Raw genomic sequence first — 23,305 nt, 5'->3', positions numbered from 1 at the left:
TTATAGTTCTTAAAGTTTATATATAATTGGAATATGTCTGTAAAAAAAAAACACACCAAACGTTGAAAACAAAATCAATTAAAACATTTATTGTGCCCATTTATTTCATTGTCAATTGAACAGAACAAAGTGCTTGCAAAATAATAATGTAATGTCAACCAACACTGATCAAATACTGTGATGTGCTGACTCAATGTTTTTATTATTTGAAGTTATGTTTCAACTGCCCCCAAGCTGTATCAGACCTGAGGCTGTTTTGGTGGACTTTTCTAGGGCCAGAAACCTGTCCAGCTTCTGTACAAAATCTGGGGGCAGGTTGAGAGGGGATCTGTATCTCTTCATGGTCGTACCCAGGTATGAGACGAGCTCACAGCCTTCTTCAAACTTTTGAAGTTTCTTTTTGTACTTCTGTCGAATATAGTCCGGGTTCCTGGTGTTGAATGCTGTGAGGATGGAGAGGTAGAAGGTTTCAAGTGTGGGAAGATACTTTTACTTTATTTGAAATGATCCTACATTGAATAAATTTCGTTCTTTCACAAATTATCAAAACATTCTCATCCCCAGCTATTCATAAGGAAGCCAAAATTAGAAATTCAAGGCCACCTTTCAGATGAAAGGCCAGGTACAATAAAGCAGATCTCTTCACACTGAGAAAGGGGAACTTGGGCTTGAGTTGACCAACAGCAGTCATGGCTTTGATTATGGGTACTGCCACACTCTACAAACAAACAAACAAAAAAACATTTACAATAACTGTGGTTAAGAATTATTTTACTACTTGTTAAAATAGTCTATTGATGGTTACACATGCCATTTTGTTATGTGACCATTTACCAATATTAATAGGTATACAAAAGCAGCAGATTAACAGACTGAAGTGGGTGTCTACTATGTTTAATTGTTTTCTTACTTGTTCCAAATAGCCCATGATGGGTAAAGAGGTTAGTAAGACTGGATCTTCCAACGGAGGTAGTTTATGTGGAAGTTTCTGGTCCCAGTAAATCTCAGGTGACCTGAGGACAGTTCTGTTGTGAATTATCTGTGTTTCATGTTGCTGTATTAGAAATAGCACATTGCTATGGCTATTATTATCATTACCTTTACTGAAGATATATACAGTATGAACAATAATATTTTTAAATATTATTACAATTTAAAATGCCTGTTTTTTTAAAGTATATTTATATATTCTAAATTGTAATTTATTCCTGTGATGGCAAAGCTGAATTTTCAGAATCATTACTTCAGTCTTCAGTGTCACATGATCCTTCAGAAATCATTCTAATATGCTGATTTGCTGCTCAAGAAACATTTCTTATCAATGCTGAAAATAGTTGTGATGCTTAATATTTTTGTGTCAAATATTTGAAACAATGTAAAAATCTTTACTGTTTATTTCCAAAAAATCCAATATATATATCCAGCCAAATTACTACTCACTGGAGAAATTGCTCTTGTTTCTTCTCACTCTCAAATATATAGATCCTATTTCGATACTCAACAGCATACTCCATGTTCCCACGCACCAAGGCCTCATACCTACAGATTAAGAGAAAAACATGGTAGAACTGCACTGTGAATCATTTAAATTCACTTAAGGTCTAATGCTTTTAAATGACAATGTGTCTTTTACTTTACTAAAGTGTGTGTGAAAAAGGTAGCTTATTAATGATGAAGTGTGTACCTCTGTTGACCATCTAGATAAGTGACGGGGCAGAAACCCTTCATCTCCACCTGTTGAGGGAACCTGCTCTTCACCTGGCCTGCATTGAGCTTATGAGGCAGGAGTGGAGGAGGGGGCAATGTGTAAGGGCAACCTGGAACCACAAACTGGTCCGGGGACTCTAAAAATCTCTTTTAGGAAACATAAAGAGAGGCAGTGAGTTAAACCAAAGTTTCTGTGTGCAGATGAACATGCTGCCGGGCCATCTGACACTTTACCTCTAGAAACTCCATGCTGGCCATTTTGTAGAAGTGGCCCCTGAACTCTGCAGCCAATTCTAGTGAGGTATTATCTGAACAGTCCACCAGATGACGATGGAGAGCTAAGCTAACTGGGCAGTACTGCCCAAACTCGCCCAGCCGAGACTGCAGCTCTCTTGGGGTAATGCACAGTCTGTTTATACAGGCTGCCTGGCCTGTGAGGATGACAGAAAGCCATCACAAAACTACCCATATTGATGCAAATTTAATGCTTAATACACAGATGCATATTACTAGTGTTTCTTGTTTGACAACTGTTCATCATTTGCATGCTCTCACCTTTTTGAATTCTTTCCAGGTAAGCATGACTGTGCCTTATGCTTATGCGAACTTCATCTAAAACTCGCTCCCATACCCACCACTTGCTCTTGTGAGCATCAATGGGAGTCCAGTTGTGATACTGCTGGTGGAAGTGTTGCCTAAGAGCTTCGATTTCACGTCTGAAGCAAGAGTTGCGAATGTTTAGGACCTGGGGGCTGTCATGCATTGGGTAAGGCCTGTTGGAGAGAGATGCCATAATCTTACAAAATGTGAATATTTGCATCTAATATGCGTATTATGCCAGATCATAATACCACAACATTTGTAACACTGCCCACGTTAAAATAAAATAAATCTACTTAATACAAGCAATATTCAGCTTTTATTCTCATAATTTTTACAACTTTATACTCGTAACATTAATTCTCATAACATTGCGTCTTATAATTTTTAATGACTTTATTCTCATAAAAAGTCTATTATGACATTATTCTCTAAACATTATTACTTTATTCTCCTAATTTTATGACTAGTCTTAAATCTTGAAAAAAAAAAAGTTTTATTTTTAAGGTGGAATTAAAATGGTGTTGTGGTTTTTAGTAGTAGCATTGAATTATGTTTAGGTCAGTGTATAAAAATAGTTTCCTTAATTGAAATAAAGCTGAAATAAAATAAAAAATATTAGATGAAACAACTTAATCTTATAAAAAATCAATTTAAATGAAAATTTAACTGAAATAAAATAAGTAATACAATTACTAAAACTGAAATAAATATAAATTAAATCTAAATTAGAAATATTAAACAACTAAAACTAATAAGAAAATGGCAAAAGCACAAAACAAAATTACTAAAATTTACAAAAGTTAAAATGTAAACTGAAAATACAAAAATAAAATCTAAATTCAAAATATTGATAAATACAATAATAGTATAAAAAATAATACTAAAATATCACTGGGGGCTTGTGAGTTTTTGTGCTGGTCTAACCTGTTGTTTTTTCCCCTGTCTTTCAGGCCTCTCCTCAGCACTTCCGCTGTGTCCAGTTGCAGTTCAATCACTAGCATAGGAATAATGCTGCAGGATTCCAGTAATTCAGCCTGATGCTTGGTCACAGGGAAGCCGTCCAACACAAACCTGAGGATCAAACACATGTATAATGATACATACACGTATAGACTCACAGTCTTCTGTCTTTTAGGTTATTTTTTTCTTGCAGAAGTACATTTCTTTAATTGGAAAAAATGTGGTCCTCACCCACGAGTGCTGCAGACCAGGCTCATTACTGCCACCTCCAAGCACTGGATAGCTAGTTCATCAGGAACAGTCAGGCCCTGGTTCAAATGCTTCTGCACCTGATAAGCCAATTCAGTTTTGGACTGGTTGTTGATCACCATACGTATTGCATCCCCAATTGAGAGTCGAGCAAGACCGTACTCGCGTGCAAACACCCGGGCCACTGAGTGCACAAACATAGTTAAAAGCTACTTTTTCTGAAATTTATAAAAACACTTTTGCTTTTAAGTTATTATATATTTTCATGAGTGTCTATAAATACTTGTATTTTATCTCCAAAAATCTGACCTGTGGTTTTGCCTGCTTTGGGTGGGCCAATAATAGCCAGTTTGATGGGAAGGGAAGGGTTGGGCTTTGGTTGACTGAGATATTTGATTGGGTTGAGGATGAAGGTGTTGCGTGTCTCCCTGGAGGCAAAGAAGTAGACAAACTGATGTAGAATGACAGGGAATGTGGCGTTGAAAGGGCCCTGTGGAGGCTGGATCAAATCCCCTTCTGCATACTACAGAACATAAAGGCAAACAGGCATATTTTGTCTCTTTGTTTATATTTTTATGCTCTGTTTAGGCTATTTTAGGCTTATATTATTCAATTCATTGTCAATATATTGTATATCTGCTTTTACCTTAACAGGATCCCAGCACCCGAAGGCACTGGGATATTTAAAGGAACAATACAGGAGTCTTCTGGCGAGACTGTAGCTGATTGGCTGACACATCTGAAAGAGTGAGTCTCTGTTTACCATCAGAGGTTTGATTCCCTGTAGGAGCTGGTACCTCACAATCCGAGGCAAATTGCCTGCGCTTATAACCAGACGGGGGATTTGGTTGTCTGTTAGAAAGTCCTATGAAGAAAAACAATGTATTATCTGCAGAATTTGTAGAATTGAACAAGAGCTATAATGTCTTCCTAACATGAAAAGTCAAATTCCTTAGGACTTAAATTAGATTATAAATCTGTTTATAATATGAGCTTTCAGCTCGTCTTTACCGTCATACTGGTGAGATTGTTGTCATCCTTCTCAAACCTCTGACTTATCTCTGCCTCCAGCCTCTCTTCTGCACTAGTTTCTGTTTCTTCATCCTCTGCCTCCTCTTCCTCCACAGGAGGAAACTCCTCTAGGAGCATGGCCTCCATTTCCTCCCATTCCTGCTCTTCTTCGTCCATTCCCTCTGCTTCTTCTTGCACCTCTTCGTCATCCTCATCCTCCTGATGAAGCAACAGAATGTCCAGTCAGAATCTGTCAGAGTCACTCACCAATGCAAGACACGACGACGGCGATCAATGACCTGTTCTTTGAGTGGGCTGGTTTTTTTGGTAGCACGTTCAGCCATAAGTTCAGCTCTTCTCTGGGTGATGGCCCGCTCCTACAGTTTGACACAGACCAATGCATATTTACTCCAAAAACTGTTTCACCTGCTTTACGGTAAATGCCTGCTGTTTATTTTGCTTATTTGGAATTTACAACCTTTTATCCCAAGTGCTTAAGTTTTTGCTTAAACACTCACCCTGAGTTCACTCTGCAGCTTAATGACCAGATGCTTTTGTTCTTGGCTGCGCTTTTGTCTCTCTCTCCAACGCGTGAGCCGTGAAGGCAGGAGACGCCGCACCACCTCAGACACCTCTACTGACATCACTACCACCATATCTGGAAACAAGTGATGCTCCACCATGAAGGACACCTCCTCTTGATTTTGGGGAAATCCCTCCAAAATAAACCCTGTGGATCTGAGAGAAAAATTTTCAAGGATTATTTTGCCAAAAAATGACAATTGTGTCTTTCGTACATTATATACTCACCCTCCTACATTCCAACACATATGCTTATTTTTCCCTTGGAAATCATTACCATCATATCATTACTGATATTGCCTTTTTATGACAGATACGATATTGCTGTCTGATAAATAATGCAGAATAAATGTTTAACTATGTTTTATTATTTATATATTTTCCACTATTCAATATCACTCAAATTTATTTTTATCTGTTTTTGGCTGTTTAATTGTTAAGCTACTCTTTAAAAAGTTATTTTAAAGGTGCCCTAGATTATGTTTTTAAAAGATGTAATATAAGTCTAAGGTGTCCCCTGAATGTGTCTGTGAAGTTTCAGATCAAAATACCCCATAGATTTTTTTTAATAAATTTTTTTAACTGCCTATTTTGGGGCATCATTATAAACGCGCCGATTTTATGCTGCGGCCCCTTTAAATCCCGTGTTCCACGCCCACAGAGCTCGCGCTTGCCTTGAACAGTGCCTTAACAAAGTTTACACAGCTAATATAACCCTCAAAATGGATCTTTACAAAGTGTTCGTCATGCATGTGGCATGGATGCGTCGGATTATGTGAGTATTGTATACTGTTATATTGTTTACTTCTGATTTTGAATGAGTTTGATAGTGCTCCGTGGCTAACGGCTAATACTACTCTGTTGGAGAGATTTATAAAGAATGAAGTTGTGTTTATGCATTATACAGACTGCAAGTGTTTAAAAATGAAAATAGCGCTGGCTGTCTTGTCTCCGTGAATACAGTAATAACCGATGGTAACTTTAACCACATTTAACAGTACATTAGCAACATGCTAACGAAACATTTAGAAAGACAGTTTACAAATATCACTAAAAATATCATGTTATCATGGATCATGTCAGTTATTATTGCTCCATCTGCCATTTTTCGCTATTGTTCTTTCTTGCTTACCTAGTCTGATGATTTGGTTGTGCACAGATCCAGACGTTAATACTGGCTGCCCTTGTCTAATGCCTTTTATAATGTTGGAAACGTGGGCTGGCATATGCAAATATTGGGGGCGTACACCCCGACTGTTACATAACAGTCGGTGTTACGTTGAGATTCGCCTGTTCTTCGGAGGTCTTTTAAACAAATGAGATTTATATAAAAAGGAGGAAACAATGGAGTTTGAGACTCACTGTATGTCATTTCCATGTACTGAACTCTTGTTATTTAACAATGCCAAGATAAATTCAATTTTTCATTCGAGGGCACCTTTAAAAATATATAGATAGATATTAAAGAATGATAACTTTAAAAGTGCTGTTAGTGCTTTTTTAGTTTCTATTGGAGCTTGAAAAACAACTGTAATTTTTTTTTTGCAGGTTTGAAATGATATGAGGGTGAATAAATAATCCCAAAAGTTTAATTTTGAGGTGTACTATCTCTTTTACGATTTAAAGTTTGAGCTATATCTGCATTTTTTTTCTTTTTTTGTGATTGTTTAATGAGGTAGCACGTATGAAATAGTGATTGTTTATGAATGAACATTTACTTGTAGGGTTCCTGGTCCCACCACTGTAATAAAACCATTTCCAGAATCTCCAGAGGGAGAGGATCTCCATCCTGCAGGTATGCCTTTATGGCCTCCTCATCATCAGTCAATGCTGGTTCTTCCTACAAACATACCAATGCATACAATTATTCAGAGATAAGCTATGCAACAACAACAACAAAAATACAAACATCTTGCCTTAACAGCCACCTTACATTTGTGTCAGGTTTATCAGATGCAGTATCCTCATGACTGGTCTTGTCTTCCTGGTCTAGAGGGGATTCTGCGCTCTGACCCTGGGCCTGAGCCTCCAGCAGGCCCTGCAGCTCCTCTGGAGGTTCCTCAGGGGGTTCCGAATCATCTGCGTATGACACGCGTTTCTGGGTCTTCCGTAGGATCAGCTCCTGTAGTCGCTCTCGGAACTGGATGTGGAAGACTCCCAGCTGCTCTGCAAGCCACTTCCCATAGGTGGTCTTCCCCGAGCCCCTCACTCCTAGCATGAAGACACGCAGCGTAGGTGGCTGGGTGCATACAAGCAGAGCTTTGTGTTAAGTACATTATTTGCCACATATTGTACATATTTGTCATTTTCTATTTGTTTGTTTTTTCACAGATTCAAAAGACGTTCAAAAGTACAAAACGAGGTCAGATGTTTGTTGTCACTTTCCAACATGTGTGTGTTTTTATCATTTATCCTGGCAAAAATATATATGATGCCTGAGGAAGGTCTGTTGACCGAAATGTTGCATATTAAAGGTACAATATGTAACAATTTTGGCCGCTAGAGGTTGCTAGAAGCCTATTCAAAACAAAGGCGTAGCTTGATGACGCCAAGTTTTAGAGAGGAATCTTGGGACATGTGGTCTCCACCTCAACGGACAGTGCAAAAGAACAGGAATTGGACTCGGGAATAAATCATGTTCATGGATGAGATTATTAATGTTACTGTAGTATGAAGCAGAGCAGGACCGAGTGTTGTGGGAGCTGAACGAGGCCGCTGGAGTGATTGTGTAACACAACCGGTGTTGTGCCGAATTTCGACCCCCTGCCAGATTATTACCCCCTTAGTATTGGTAGGTTTAGGAGTAGGTGTGGGGGAGGGGTTAGGACAGGGGTGTGGTTAAGATTAGGCAATCAGTTAGCTGTCACAGATCCCGTGTTTCCCTGGACTCCATTTCCCATGATCCTCCTGTTTCATCACCTGCACTCACTTCCCTCGTCAGCTCCTCATCATCACTCATCACCTGCACCTGGACTCTATTGTCTTCACTCCCTTTATATGGCACTCACTCCCTTCACTCCTTGTCCGTTCTGAATGTTGTTTATATGTGTATGTTGGCGTTCCTTGCCCTTGTTTGATTAAAGTGTTATATTATTGTGGAAATCCGCATCTGCCTCATCTCTTGACCAGCTACACGTAACAGAAGAACGGACCCATACAGTTTGGATTTTCCACAAAAAAGAAAAAAAAAGAAGAAATGGAGACTTCCACCAGCTTCCTGGCTCGTGCTCCTCCTATGCCTCTCATCCATCTGTCGGCCGGCGATCGCCTCATCGGGCTCCTGCAGGTTGGTCGTTCGCTGGAGAGGTATGTGGAGGAGTTCGTTGAGCTCGCTTATGTGTCTGACTGGCCTGAAGCAGTTTTGATCTCCCTGTTTCTGGATGGACTAGATGATGACACCATCCATTTTAGTGAACCCGATTATCGTTTCTCCTTAAGCGAAACCATAAATTCCATTTTGTGGTTAAATGATTCCAAATTTATCGTTGATTGGGTTCAGGATGGGTGTCTGTCTCTGGTCCATCCAGAGACACGGTTGGCCGGGCCAGTCAGTCAACCTCCGGCTTCCTCCGCATACCCCTCCAGCGAACTCCCTGCCTGCCCCACACGGAACCCACAATCCTCAACTGGGTCCCGTAAGCGGAGGAGGAGGAAGCAATCCGCTCCAGTATCTCCAAAGCCCGCTCCAGTATCTCCAGAGCCCGCTCCCGTCCCTACGGGGATTCTAATTGTGTTTGAGGGCATGGATTGGCCCTCTGTTCCAGTCTCCGCCGAGCCGAGCTCTCCAGTCTCCGCCGAGCCGAGCGCTCCAGTCTCCGCCGAGCAAGCCGCTCCAGTCTCCGCCGAGCAAGCCGCTCCAGTCTCCGCCGAGCCAAGTGCTCCAGTCTCCGCCGAGCAAGCCGCTCCAGTCTCCGCCGAGCAAGCCGCTCCAGTCTCCGCCGAGCAAGCCGCTCCAGTCTCCGCCGAGCAAGCCGCTCCAGTCTCCGCCGAGCAAGCCGCTCCAGTCTCCGCCGAGCAAGCCGCTCCAGTCTCCGCCGAGCCTGCCGCTCCAACCCTCTCCGAGCCTGCCGCTCCAACCCTCTCCGAGCCTGCCGCTCCAGCCGCCGCCGCCGAGCCTGCCGCTCCAGCCGCCGCCGCCGAGCCTGCCGCTCCAGCCGCCGAGCCTGCCGCTCCAGCCGCCGAGCCTGCCGCTCCAGCCGCCGAGCCTGCCGCTCCAGCCGCCGCCGCCGAGCCTGCCGCTCCAGCCGCCGCCGCCGAGCCTGCCGCTCCAGCCGCCACCGAGCCTGCCGCTCCAGCCGCCGCCGCCGAGCCTGCCGCTCCAGCCGCCGCCGCCGAGCCTGCCGCTCCAGCCGCCGCCGCCGAGCCTGCCGCTCCAGCCGCCACCGAGCCTGCCGCTCCAGCCACCGCCGCCGAGCCCTCAGCTCCAGCCGCCGCCGAGCCCTCAGCTCCAGCCTCTGCCGAGCCAGCCGCTCCCATTATGAACTTTGTAAAGACTGTTCTCCCTCCCTGCCTCCCTCTCCCGCCTCCTCCCATTTATGTATACACTGAACCTTCACCTCTAGCCCCCTCGCCCAGATCTCCACCTCGGACCTCTGGGCGATTACCGTCACCCCGGCTCCAACCTCCCTCTGCTCCACCGTTGTCCATCAGGCCACTAGTCTCACCAGTCTCCATCCTGCCTCCGCTCACACCTTGGTCCCTCGTCTGCCTGCCTTCCCCTCTGGACTGCACTCCTCCGTCTCCGCTCCGTCCCTCAGTTCCAGTTGGCCTCCTCACTTCCCCCGGTGTTCACTTTGTTGTCTGTCATCCTTGTTCTACTGCGGCCTTCTGGAGCCCCGGCTGCGCTTCGGTCGGCGGAGCCTTCGGTTCCGCCATCACCCGCCAGTCCTTCAGCAACGCCTGGGCTCAACGCCTCGAAGGCTTCGGCTCCTGACCCGCCATGGCTGCCCGCTGCACCTGACCCGCCATGTATGCCCGCTGCATGTCTGCCCGCTGCACCTGACCCGCCATGGCTGCCCGCTGCACCTGACCCGCCATGGCTGCCCGCTGCACCTGACCCGCCATGGCTGCCCGCTGCACCTGACCCGCCATGGCTGCCCGCTGCACCTGACCCGCCATGGCTGCCTTCAGCCCCTGACCCGCCATGGCTGCCTTCAGCCCCTGACCCGCCATGGCTGCCTTCAGCCCCTGACCCGCCATGGCTGCCTTCAGCCCCTGACCCGCCATGGCTGCCTTCAGCCCCTGACCCGCCATGGCTGCCTTCAGCCCCTGACCCGCCATGGCTGCCTTCAGCCCCTGACCCGCCATGGCTGCCTTCAGCCCCTGACCCGCCATGGCTGCCTTCAGCCCCTGACCCGCCATGGCTGCCTTCAGCCCCTGACCCGCCATGGCTGCCTTCAGCCCCTGACCCGCCATGGCTGCCTTCAGCCCCTGACCCGCCATGGCTGCCTTCAGCCCCTGACCCGCCATGGCTGCCTTCAGCCCCTGACCCGCCATGGCTGCCTTCAGCCCCTGACCCGCCATGGCTGCCTTCAGCCCCTGACCCGCCATGGCTGCCTTCAGCCCCTGACCCGCCATGGCTGCCTTCAGCCCCTGACCCGCCATGGCTGCCTTCAGCCCCTGACCCGCCATGGCTGCCTTCAGCCCCTGACCCGCCATGGCTTTTGAACCTGCCCTGGAGACCTCCACTCCAGTCTGCTCCTCCCCCTGCACCAGCGTGAGGTCTCCAGGGCGCCCGCCCCCTCCCAGTTGTTTCATCTACGGCGCGAGGACGCGCCTACCGGGAGGGGGGGGTAATGTCACAGATCCCGTGTTTCCCTGGACTCCATTTCCCATGATCCTCCTGTTTCATCACCTGCACTCACTTCCCTCGTCAGCTCCTCATCATCACTCATCACCTGCACCTGGACTCTATTGTCTTCACTCCCTTTATATGGCACTCACTCCCTTCACTCCTTGTCCGTTCTGAATGTTGTTTATATGTGTATGTTGGCGTTCCTTGCCCTTGTTTGATTAAAGTGTTATATTATTGTGGAAATCCGCATCTGCCTCATCTCTTGACCAGCTACACGTAACATTAGCGACTTCAAAGAGGGGGGTAATAATTTGGCAGGGGTCGAAATTCGGCACAACACCTGTCATAAGTATGAGGTAACACAATGTGTTGAAAATGTTATAACGTTACTCTGTGCGTTCGCTCGGTGGCTGCTGTGAGACACTTGTTTGAGACACAATGCAGTAAGATAGATCGATTTAAGAATATCATATTAAATGCTGAATGGCTTGTGATGATAAATGGCATGCAATTAATTTTAAATGTATTGTATGATGGAGAAAATGCTGTATTACTGTTACTAAAAATAAAGCTATATCTGATTATGCTATGTTAGCTACTTGACAAAATAGTGTTTGTGAAACCGAGGGTAACGCAATTGACAGGCGACTCCTCACACGTCCCGGAGCCTTGGTTAAAATTGCAATTTTCTCACGTTTTCCAATAGTTTTAAACATTTGGGATGTTGTAAGTACTCAAGTGAACAAAATATATAACACTGGCCCAGTGGTTTTTGGATATTTTACTGCAAAAATATTACATATTGCACTTTTAAAGCTATTGAGTGAGATGTTTTCATTTTTTGGTTTATCATTTATCCCGATTCAATACAAAAGAAATACCTTTAATAGTTGTGTGTTAGATATGTAGAGTTCAGGGTTCTGTAGGAACATTTCTTGAGCCTCTGTGCTGGAGAAATAATAGACTTTGTCTCTGTACTTGGCAGCATAATCGTCCAGACACGGTTGTAGCGTACACCTCTCCTTTAGCACCACTGGACAAAAGTGCTTTGTGTCTCCCAGCTGCCTCTTAAAGCCGACTTCCTCCTGAGACCATCATAAACAAAAGAGTGGTATGATATTCTATGAGTAACAGGTTGTTCACACAGTAAGTGTTCTTACATCTGTCTGCCCTATTTTCATAAATTGTTGGTCTAAGTCAGGGTTTCCCAAACTGGGGTTTGTGAATTGATGAAAAGCTAGTATTTAATTAAATTAAAATAATAATAAAAAAAATAATACTATGATTAATATTTGTTTACCTGCATGCCTTGCAACCATTAATCAACATCAGAGAACCATGAACATGCAAATGTGTTGTTAAATTATTAAAATATTAACTTTAAATCTTAGGGGGTACTTCAAGTAAATATTTTAGGTCAAAAGGGATTCGGTGGATAAAAGCCGCTTTTCCACCTCTGATTCTTGTTCCTCCTCTTCATTAACATCATCTTGTTTCTCAGCCTGTACCAGTGCATGTACAGCCTCTTCCTCCTCCTCTAGGTCTGCACTAGATATCCTCCAAGCTGTGTACTTAAATGGCTCTAAGAGAGAAATTTAGAGAGGGACAAGAGAAAGACAGAAAGGATATAGTGAATGACAGGGTCTTACTGCTAATTTAGAGAGCATGAAACAGACAGACAGTCCACTCCACATACTCTCCATATGGTAAATCATCTCTTGGAGGATGTCCTGAGGTGTTTTGTTGGTGATGTTCAGTATTGCATAGCTGCAGGTGATGGTGTGCTCCATGCTTTCCCAATCTGCCACAAACTGCTTCAGCTGCACACTAAAGGCATCCATCTCTGGGCCGTCAGGATAACCATTTTCCCACACCGTTGGAAGCACCACCTCTGTACACCCAGAGATATATAGATATCCAAAAATACATTCCTTCCAGAAGTAGCAATTAAACCATAATTGACACTCAAATAAAGGAAAAGTGAGAGTTGAAGGAAAAATATACAGTACAAATAGATAATAAGACTACACACCTTCATCATTTAAAATTTTGCCTTCATCATCAGACTTATCAGAACTCTCTGTAAATGGATATAAATTATTTATCAAAACATAATTTAACACATATTCATACTTTAAGATCTAAGACCACTGGCAATACTGTAAGATTGAGCAGAGTTTGACATTATGTAAATGCATAGCAATGTAATGATGTCAAAGAGTACAACCTGACTCCTCAAGCAATGTCTCTAGTTTGGACTGGGTGTCAATAGGCTGCGAATCTTTCTTTAAGGCTTCAGTCGGTTTCCTGCAAAAAAGCATGAAAGCAATGCTGAAAATATTCAGAAAATCAAATCGCACCTCCATTTTGAAATAAGTAAACCACCACTTTCCAACATGAAACCATGAAAATCAACCATATCTTAACCTTCTGGTGCTCTTCACGTGTCGGTCAAAAACTTTTTTTTTTTTTTCTCAATGAAATACATGTACTATATTTTAGTTTTTTATTTAATAGTTTGTATTTTTAGAGGATTTTATGGTACTAGATTATATTTACACTATAGTTATAATCCATTAATTTACTTTTTGAGCATTGACCTGAAAATTAAATTTCCAACTTAATTTGTGATAAATTTTGAATGCTTTAGAGCACAGACTTAATTTTGATCTCCTTTTAAAGATGACACTTGGCAAATTATTGCTGAAGAGAAAAAAGTTTTTAAAAAAAGTTAACTTAAAAAAGGTTACAAAATTTTAAGTTTATTGTTATGAAAAATGCACAAAAATACTATTTTAAATTTTTATATGAAATATATATTTTCAAAAACATGCTTTACTCTAAAACTGTGAGAAAATCAAAGCGATAAATCCAAAAAAGTTGTTCCAAATTTGAGCTTGATATCTCAAAAAATGTGCTTTCAGTAAGATTTTGTACCGCAGTTCCAAAAGTTTTCACTAGATGAAATTCATCTCCCATTCATTTCAAATGCGGTCATTTTTGACTGTGAGGAGCACAAGTGTGACACTTTTTTTCAAGACGATTTAACCTTTTCGAATCATGTCCATGATTTTTTGTGTGTGTTCACATAGCAAGTGCCTAAACTTTTACCAAGTTTCGTACCATTCCAATGAAGTAAAAAAGTCAACAACAACAACAAAAAAAAAAAACGTAAAATTTTTTGGTCCGAAATAATCGTAGAGCACCAAAGGGTTTAACTTGTAATGATTTTTCTCCACAGGTTTTTGAGATCCTTTCAGATGCAACTGGATCCAAACATCTGAAAATTTAGGAGTCGAAATCTAATTTAAACCTGGAAATACTAAGAAATTATCAATTTCATTTACACTACTATTCAAAAGTTTGGATCAGTAAGATAGAAGCATTCTCTCCTGTGGTTTCAAACTTTTAAAACCCGCTTTATATTTTCTGAAACTGGGCCCTTGTATGAGCTGCACTCACAGTGTCTCATGATTGTCTTGTGTCTTATGCAGTTTCCTTTCTTTCTTCAGGCGAGCCAACACAGCTCGATCCACCTCTTTTTTATTCTGTTCATACATCCTGGTTAGTACAGCTCTTCCTTCAATAAACAACAACAAGTGACCATCACAACTAAGTGGACCTCATGGCCTAAAGCAGAAAGACCAAGAAATGTTTTGTCATTTAGTATACATGCAAATACATGTCTTTCTCTCACCCTCTCCATCATTGTCTTGCAGACAGAATAGGATTTCAGGTGTTATAACACCATGTAGTTCGTCAATGGTGATCAGCTGTGATCTACTGCTGGGAATGTTGTCCAGTATCCATCCCCTTTTATATTCAGCATCCTCATCTTCAGCCTCAATCTAACAACCCACAGGCATTTCTTAAACACAAATAATGTTGTTTTATGTAAGTATGAAAGCTGAGGGTGGCAGCACAGCTGTCTACCTCTCTTATGTGCTTCTCCAGGGCCTCCAAATAAAGCTCCCGTGAAGCTGAGATTGGAGACTCTGCTGCTTCCTTCATAGCTTCCTCCACAAGAGCTTGAACATCTGGATGATCTTCTGTCACCTCTATTGCTGCAATAAGGACACATTACCAATTCAGTGTTATTTTGGTATTATTAATATACTATTATACTATTTATTAATATTTTGGATTGGCTGTTGTTTTTATATTTTCATTTTCTATTTGAGTTTAATTTTATTCATATTCTATTTTAGTTTTGCTATCATTGCTTTTGTCAGTTTTATTAGTTTTTGATTTTTTTTAAATATTTCTATTTAGCTTTTTTATTTTGTTTGAGTAATTTTAATACTTCAGCTTAAACTTATTTTGTTAGTTGCAAAGGCAACTTTTTTTAAGTCTAAGTTTTTAATCTAATATTCATATTTGATTTCAGCTTTATTTCAATGAATGAAAACGTTGATTGTTTCAAAACATTCTAATTTAATTTACACATTTAATTTTAGATTTAGTTTAAAATAAGTACAATGCAACAGTTCAGTGTAGCAAGGTGCATTTCATAGTATTTATGTGCAGTATTTATATTTTGTAGTATTTAAAGGGCTAGTACTCCCCAAAATGAAAAGGTAAGTGTAAAAGTGGTAGTTGCGTGGACTGTTAATGTCATTGACAGAAATCTCTCCAGTTTCATTAAAAATAATTTCATTTGTGTTCCAAAGATGAACGAAAGTCTTACGGGTTTGGAACGACATAAGGGTGAGTAAATGATGACAGAATTTTCATTTTTGGGTGAACCGATCCTTTAACACTCTCTGTAACCCCTGAATTACCATTGAACTTTGTACCTTTTTCATTTATTTCATGTACAGTACAGTCCAAAAGTTTGGAACCACTAAGATTTTTAATGTTTTTAAAAGAAGTTTCGTCTGCTCACCAAGGCTACATTTATTTAATTAAAAATACAGTAAAAAACAGTAATATTGTGAAATATTATTACAATTTAAAATAACTGTGTACTATTTAAATATATTTGACAAAGTAATTTATTCCTGTGATGCAAAGCTGAATTTTCAGCATCGTTACTCCAGTCTTCTGTGTCACATGATCCTTCAGAAATCATTCTAATATGCTGATTTGCTGCTCAAGAAACATTTATGATTATTTTCAATGTTGAAAACAGTTGTGTACTTTTTTTTTCAGGATTCCTTGATGAATAGAAAGTTCAAAAGAACAGCATTTATCTGAAATACAAAGCTTCTGTAGCATTATACACTACCGTTCAAAAGTTTGGGGTCAGTAAGAATTTTTATTTTTATTTTTTTGAAAAGAAATTAAAGAAATGAATACTTTTATTCAGCAAGGATGCATTAAATCAATCAAAAGTGACAGTAAAGACATTTATAATGTTACAAAAGATTAGATTTCAGATAAACACTGTTCTTTTGAACTTTCTATTCATCAAATAATCCTGAAAAAAAATATTGTACACAAATATTTTGTACAATTGTACACATTAAATGTTGAGCAGCAGATCAGCATATTAGAATGATTTCTGAAGGATCATGTGACACTGAAGACTGGAGTAATGATGCTGAAAATTCAGCTTTGCCATCACAGGAATAAATTACTTTGTGAAATATATTCAAATAGAAAACAGTTATTTTAAATTGTAATAATATTTCACAATATTATTGTTTTTTACTGTATTTTTAATTAAATAAATGTAGCCTTGGTGAGCAGACGAAACTTCTTTTAAAAACATTAAAAATCTTAGTGGTTCCAAACTTTTGGACTGTACTGTATAAAAATGACATGAAAGATAACAGTTAACAAAATGTTAAAGCACAGAATATACATTGTTATCAGTGAAACTGAGAGGGGTGTAAAGTTCATGTTTGAGACTCTCCCTCACTGGTTGTCACATTACCTACAAAAATGGAGAAAAACCAAATGTGTCCCAGAATGTTTTAAAAGTTCCCAAATCAATCATATTATCATTCTATCATGCAATGGAGCTTGTTGTTTGTTAGATTTACCAAGTTGGCATCCTAATAACCTTTCTAACCTGATGCATGTGTAGCCTCAAGCTGCATCTTGGCTCGGACCTTCTCCAAGCCTGCGAGGGTGGCATCGTGACGCACTTTGTCCAACATGTCTTTTTTAAACATACTCCGTGTACGCTCCATCAGCGCCTCAACATCTACCACTACAGCCCCATAATGCTCTGCTAGCAGTGCACACATTGTGCTCTTTCCTGAGCATCGCGGGCCGATCACGGACACCCTGCAAGGCAAGTGGGGTACGGGCGGCAGCAGATAGCATCGAGGGTTCGCCATGAACTTCTGCAGAGCATTTTGAGATGACAGGACGTAGATCTTATCCATGAAGCTGATGGAGAGAAAATATGAAATTTATAAATGGCCACTTTGAAGTAGTTTTATTTATAATAAATTCATTTTCACGAACCCAACAGCGAACTCTTGTCTGCCCTTGACCATCCTGCCCTCTTTGAGTGCCACTGGGCAGTTCCAGGACCATCGACTCCTTCGCCAATGAAAGCCTGGTGCAACATTCCTACAGGAAGACAGAGTCCGAAACAGCTCCTCCTACAAAAACAGATATGATGAAGAGGCATGTAAAATGAAGGTCACATTAGAGAGGTGTGTGTTTGCAGTATCTGACCAGGTCCATCTGATCATCAAGCTCTGGGTCCTCTGTCGGCATCAAACGCACAGGCATAGCTGGACACCTCACAGCCATGGACTCCAAACGGGACATTACTGACTGTGCACAGGCAATTGGAAAGATCAGTATCATTACATTATCATGCTTTAGTGATTTCAAGACAGCAGTGTTTCTTAAGGCCCGTTCACACCAAGAACGATAACCGTAACGATAACTATATTAGCCGCCACACTACAGCAGGATGGATTCTGATTGGCTGTCAATGTTTTTATCATCCATCAGCTGGAATAAAAATGATTCCAATGATATCATTGACCAGTATCGTTATCATTATATCTGTGGTGTGGACTACACTATTCCAGTAGAATTAGAACGATTATTAAAACTTTATAGTCGTCATTATAGTTATCGTCCTTGGTGTGAACAGGCCTTTAAGCATTACAGCTTGACGGAGGTCACCCACCTCAAAGAGCTCTTCTGGATCCTTGTTTCCATCCAGCTCAAATAAATATGGGGGATTATGATCTGCCATGTAATCCTACACATCAAACATAAGTATAACTGCTCTTTGTTTCAATAATAGTGTGTATGCAGGTATGCACGAGGTGCCATTACCTCTAGAGGCCTGAGGATGGTGTCCTTATAGCGCATGATCCTGCTCTTGGCGTTCTCTGGGTAATTCTCGCTCACTCTTACTAGCTGTGTGATCATGTCTTTCTGTAGCTCTATCTCTTCCATCTTTAACACAGATTTTCAATTTAATTAAGTCGTTTGCACACAGACTTTAAAAATGGCAATTCTGAATTCATTCATGAAACTTTAAAAACTTTGGTAAAGTGTCTAGCAAATAAATAATTGCAATAATATACTGAACTCAGTTTCCACTTTTGTCAATCCTGACACTTTTGTCAGTGGTTCCCAATCAGGGGGCCTTAGCAAACTTCAAATAGGGTCACAAATAACTTAAAATGATTTAAATTAAATTAAATAATATTTAAATCTATGTATTATTTATGACTATGTATTAAAATAATCTAATCTAATCTAAAAAAAAAATAAAAAAGGAAAATGTAATGAAAAACTGCAGCTGTTGTTTTTATTGCAGCACCCACAGTTCTTGAAACCTTTGGAATCACAACATTAATTGTGCTTGGTTATGTACAATTATTTTATGTTATTTAATCTTATTTAATGGATACACCAGTTTTTGTTAAAAAAATAAGTTTAACAACAAGCTGAAATACTGGAAGAAATATTTTAGCTTATATGGGGGTTCTTCAAGTGAAACAGCTGCACTAAAGGTGCATCCCAATTCACATACTTAAGCAATATTCTATGCCATTTTAGTAAAAATAGTGAGTAGTGTGTTAACCCTTAAATTTCCAAAAAGAAAAAGTACATTTCAAATACCAGGATGCACTTAATTAACCCCCCCCCCCCCCCCTTCATGCACACCTGTTACAGCTTTCCTGTTTATGTAAACTCCATCAGACTCCAAATTTGAATGACAAAATAACCAAATATAATTCATACACTAGACAGTAGAGTGCGTATAACTGCATAGTGTACAGTGCGTCATTTAGGATGCAGCTTAAGTATTACCTCTTCCTCCAGATCCTCTGTTTCTTCCTCTTCTTCTTCCTCATCCTCTGTGCTGCTTCTTTTAATGACTGTCTCTTTCTTCACAGGGTCCCACTTCTCCCTGTGGAACACACGGCCTGTCTCTGGATGTTGACGCTCATCTGACAGTCTGTGGATCAGGTCGCTGTCAGCACACTGCAGACATACATTAAATGGCAATTTCTTAATTATATTTATACAGAAGTGAATATAACAGCGCAATGTCAGCATTGCAAAAACATGGCGAAACAGCACAACAAAAACAATATAATTAAATTGTATGCCAATAGGTTAAAGGTGCCCTAGAACTTTTATTAAAACGATGTAATATAAGTCCCCTTAATGTGTCTGTGAAGTTTCAGCTCAAAATACCCCATAGATTTTTTTTAACTGCCTATTTTGGGGCATCATTATAAATGAGCCGATTCAGGGCTACTGGCCCTTTAATTCTCGTGCTCCACGCCCACGGAGCTCGCGCTTGCCTTGAACAGTGCATAAACAAAGTTTACACAGCTAATATAACCCTCAAATGGATCTTTACAAAGTGTTCGTCATGCATGCGGCATGCATGCATCGGATTATGTGAGTATTGTATACTGTTATATTGTTTACATTTGATTCTGAATGAATTTGAGGCTGTGATCCGTGGCTAACGGCTAATGCTACACTGTTGGAGAGATTTATAAAGAATGAAGTTGTGTTTATGAATTATACAGACTGCAAGTGTTTAATAATGAAAATAGTGATGGCTCTTGTCTCCGTGAATACAGTAAGAAACGATGGTAACTTTAACCACATTTAACAGTACATTAGCAACATGCTAACGACACATTTAGAAAGACAATTCACAAATATCACTAAAAATATCATGATATCATGGATCATGTCAGTTATTATTGCTCCATCTGCCATTTTTCGCTATTGTTCTTGCTTGCTTACCTAGTCTGATGATTCAGCTGTGCAGATCCAGACGTTACTGGCTGCCCTTGTCTAATGCCTTTCATAATGTTGGGAACATGGGCTGGCATATGCAAATATTGGGGGCGTACACCCCACACTGTTACGTAACAGTCGGTGTTATGTTGAGATTCGCCTGTTCTTCAGAGGTCTTTTAAACAAATGAGATTTATATAAGAAGGAGGAAACAATGGAGTTTGAGACTCACTGTATGTCTTTTCCATGCACTGAACTCTTGTTATTTGACTATGCCAAGATAAATTCAATTTTTCATTCGAGGGCACCTTTAAATGAGTGTTTATCTTAAAATTCCGAGGAGTATAGATAGTATTAATATTGTGAAAAACCTTGATGTTGATGATGAAGTCTGGTGGCATTCTGAGGCTTTTAATCAGGTTTATTTGCTCCTGTATCTTCAGGTACTCCTCTGACATTGATGGCAAACAGGCCAGGACATAACCTGCTCAACCATAATTCAAACAAGTCATTACAAATATATATATGAATTATTTATTGAATTATTTTAGTTCTGTCATATCCTTACCGTAATGTTCTACATCAGGTGACTTGAGCCGGTCAACAATTAACTGGACCATCATCTCTTCTGGAACAGCTTTCCCTTCAGCCAGAATCTTAAAGAGCTGAAACAGGCATATTTTATTTGACACAGCTAGAATTGTTTGCAGGGAATCAGTTATTTCTATTATGAGCAACTAAATAAATAAACACAAGTGATACACACCTGTATACCTTGTTCAGTCTCATCGTTGATGTGGCTGTTGAGAAGATCTGTATCTAAAAGGGTGAAGAAATACGAATACTCAGAAAGTCCATATGTATTAATGGCACTGAGGTATTAAATTAGGCACTTGATCATTTACCATCAATGAGGATACAATTCCAAGTCTTGGCTAATTTTCTGGCAAGAGTAGATTTGCCAACACCCTGAAAATAATATAAAAAATCACACATTTTAATTAAATACTGTTGTTTAAATACTGTTATTTGTTTTGACTGAGAACTATTTACTTTCATTTTTCAGAAATTAGAAGGATGCATGTTGGAAACTCACTGGTTTTCCAATGATGATAAAACATATTGGTTTGGAGAGCAGAATCTCTCTTTCTGCTTCATCCTCGATTAGTTTATCCACTAACGGGAAGTTGGACGCATTAGAAACAGTGGATGACATAGTATGTTACTGTAAAACAGATATACAGAACTATAAATTTGTTTCAATTAGGTCAAACTGTCAAGTTCAGTATCAATTCATCGTTAATTATCATCTGACATTAAGATTGTATAATGTTTTGAGTATCGCACGCCATATCAAGTCAACTTTTTTTTTCTAATTCGTGCTTCTGTTATCCTATATGATTCGATACGATAAATAAACATCATATTCTCTTTGTTCAATGATTTTACTCACTTTATAATAGTGACTGCAGCCACAGAACGTAACCTCCATCTCTGTTCGCACTTCATGTGTTTGAACGGTGTCATGACAACCAGCCCACAACAGAAGAGAAAAACGAAATTTGACCAGCTTTTATTTTGTTGACGTGGGCTTACCAATTACTGTAAAAACATTCCCAGAAATTATATAGTGACACTGATATGTATTATTTTGTTTAAATACGTTTTTAATTTGCCAAAAGCGTTTTCATATTTGCTTAAATATGAACTCATTCAATTTGACCACCAGATGTCAGTGTTGCGCGTTCTTGGCTGATTGGCAATTTATTTATCTCTAAAGTGTTAGTTAAAAGTACACACACACACTGGATTTGCACTCTAAAATCTAAACCATATAGATATAGATCTTTAATTCATGTTTTGAGTGGGATATGCTTCAAACCCCCAAATTATTAAGTAGGCTAAATACACCATCCCTAATAAAACGCTATGCAGGTAAAGCTGATTTTACAAACAGTAGAAAATAAAGATTCCTTTTAAGCTGATATTTAAGGTCAGTTAATGCTTGATTATGGCAGTTCTCTCTAGTCTAGTCCATAGAAATTAATTAAGCCAGCTAAACCCTGGGGACAATTTTCTGAGACATACAACAAACTGCTTCCTCATTCCTCACATGAGGTAGGTGTTCCCAGACAAATATCTACCTATCATATTCAGTCATAAATAATTTTTTACATGAACAAAACCAGTTAGATTTTACCACATATTTAGTAGACTATATAGATATGCAGATTTACTAGACATACTATAATATGTAGATGCACATATTTAGGATACCTAAATTGCATGACAAAAAGTTTTGTTAAATTTCTGTCCTTCAGACTGGTATTTTGAATCTGTGGTCATTTTTTTTTTCTTCCCTTATCAGTATAATCAAAGGCTGTTGGCTGATAAGAGACATCATGTGTCTAGCCTATGAGTTTCTGCAGTGTCAGTCCCTGTCAGCTGTTTTCCATTGACACAACACTACTTAATGAATGTGTTCAGCCCTCAGAGAGCATTAATTAATACAGAGAGTAACAAGTTAATAAAATATTAGCCAACATGATGTCAATAAGGGCCCCGCATGGGTTTTTATATGGTTGTCATGCACAGATTATATAGCCTACTTGCTTATTTTAAAAAAAATGGATTTGGTTTTAACAGCCATGACATGAGTGAGAAATGATTGTGAATGGATTCATTTGTTTAAAGGATTAGTTCACTTTCAAATAAAATTTTCCTGATAGCCTAATTTACTCACCCCCATGTTATCCAAGATGTTCATGTCTTTCTTTCTTAATTTGAAAAGAAATTAAGGTTTTTGATGAAAACATTCCAGGATTATTCTCCTTATAGTGGACTTCAATGGCCTCCAGACGGTTGAAGGTCAAAATTATAGTTTCAGTGCAGCTTCAAAGGGCTTTAAACGATCCCAGACGAGGAATAAGGGTCTTATCTAGCGAAACGATCGGCCATTTTCGAATTTTTTTTTTTAAATGTATATGCTTTATGTAAACAAATGATCGCCTTCCAAGTGCTTCCACCAAAACAGCACTTTCGTATTCTTCAAGTGTAGGACATACAGCATAAGCTTTTTGAAGAATACGAAAGCTACGGAAGCACTTGGAAGGCGTTTTTTACATTTTTTTTTCGAAAATGACCGATCGTTTCGCTAGATAAGACCCTTATTTCTCGTCTGGTATCGTTTAAAGCCCTTTGAAGCTGCAC

The 23,305-nt window shown here is 40.1% G+C and overlaps 1 protein-coding gene across 2 annotated transcripts; it reads right to left on the bottom strand.

Moving 5' to 3' along the window:
- Window positions 1-69: 69 nt before the first annotated feature.
- On the bottom strand, window positions 70-21,703 carry ak9 (adenylate kinase 9). 2 transcript variants are annotated; one of them, XM_048207036.1, is made up of 36 exons: window positions 21,549-21,703; window positions 21,192-21,320; window positions 21,001-21,064; window positions 20,862-20,914; window positions 20,664-20,760; window positions 20,467-20,579; window positions 19,145-19,318; window positions 18,158-18,280; window positions 18,006-18,080; window positions 17,540-17,641; window positions 17,324-17,463; window positions 16,923-17,245; window positions 14,840-14,970; window positions 14,604-14,754; window positions 14,369-14,486; window positions 13,134-13,213; window positions 12,939-12,986; window positions 12,603-12,797; window positions 12,361-12,488; window positions 11,788-11,991; window positions 7,046-7,351; window positions 6,831-6,952; window positions 5,049-5,268; window positions 4,830-4,907; window positions 4,531-4,749; window positions 4,166-4,384; window positions 3,829-4,042; window positions 3,502-3,703; window positions 3,235-3,381; window positions 2,263-2,480; window positions 1,942-2,138; window positions 1,685-1,854; window positions 1,441-1,539; window positions 911-1,013; window positions 604-718; window positions 70-443 (listed from the first exon to the last, which is right to left on the bottom strand). In XM_048207036.1, exons 2-36 carry the CDS (start codon window positions 21,309-21,311, stop codon window positions 220-222), a joined length of 5,292 nt encoding a protein of 1,763 aa, XP_048062993.1. In that variant the 5' UTR covers window positions 21,312-21,320; window positions 21,549-21,703; the 3' UTR covers window positions 70-219. The 2 variants fall into 2 exon arrangements, with proteins under 2 accessions (XP_048062993.1, XP_048062994.1); XM_048207037.1 differs by having other exon boundaries at window positions 21,192-21,271; window positions 21,549-21,619.
- Between the last annotated feature and the right edge of the window lie 1,602 nt (window positions 21,704-23,305).

This window comes from Megalobrama amblycephala, linkage group LG11 (assembly GCF_018812025.1).
Source record: "Megalobrama amblycephala isolate DHTTF-2021 linkage group LG11, ASM1881202v1, whole genome shotgun sequence".
In the NCBI taxonomy this organism is placed as follows: domain Eukaryota; kingdom Metazoa; phylum Chordata; class Actinopteri; order Cypriniformes; family Xenocyprididae; genus Megalobrama; species Megalobrama amblycephala.
The sequence above is the reverse complement of the archived record's forward strand: the minus strand, read 5'-3'. Positions and strand labels throughout refer to the sequence as shown.

What these genes read in the sequence shown, in the direction of transcription:
- ak9 (XM_048207036.1), bottom strand. Translation starts at nt 21,311, where the DNA reads ATGTCATCCACTGTTTCTAATGCGTCCAACTTCCCGTTAGTGGATAAA. An exon ending in TGGAGAAGCACATAAGAGAG is followed by an intron (nt 14,755 to 14,839) that starts GTAGACAGCTGT and finishes GTGGGTTGTTAG; the next exon opens with ATTGAGGCTGAAGATGAGGA. An exon ending in CTGGTCTGCAGCACTCGTGG is followed by an intron (nt 3,382 to 3,501) that starts GTGAGGACCACA and finishes TTTGATCCTCAG; the next exon opens with GTTTGTGTTGGACGGCTTCC.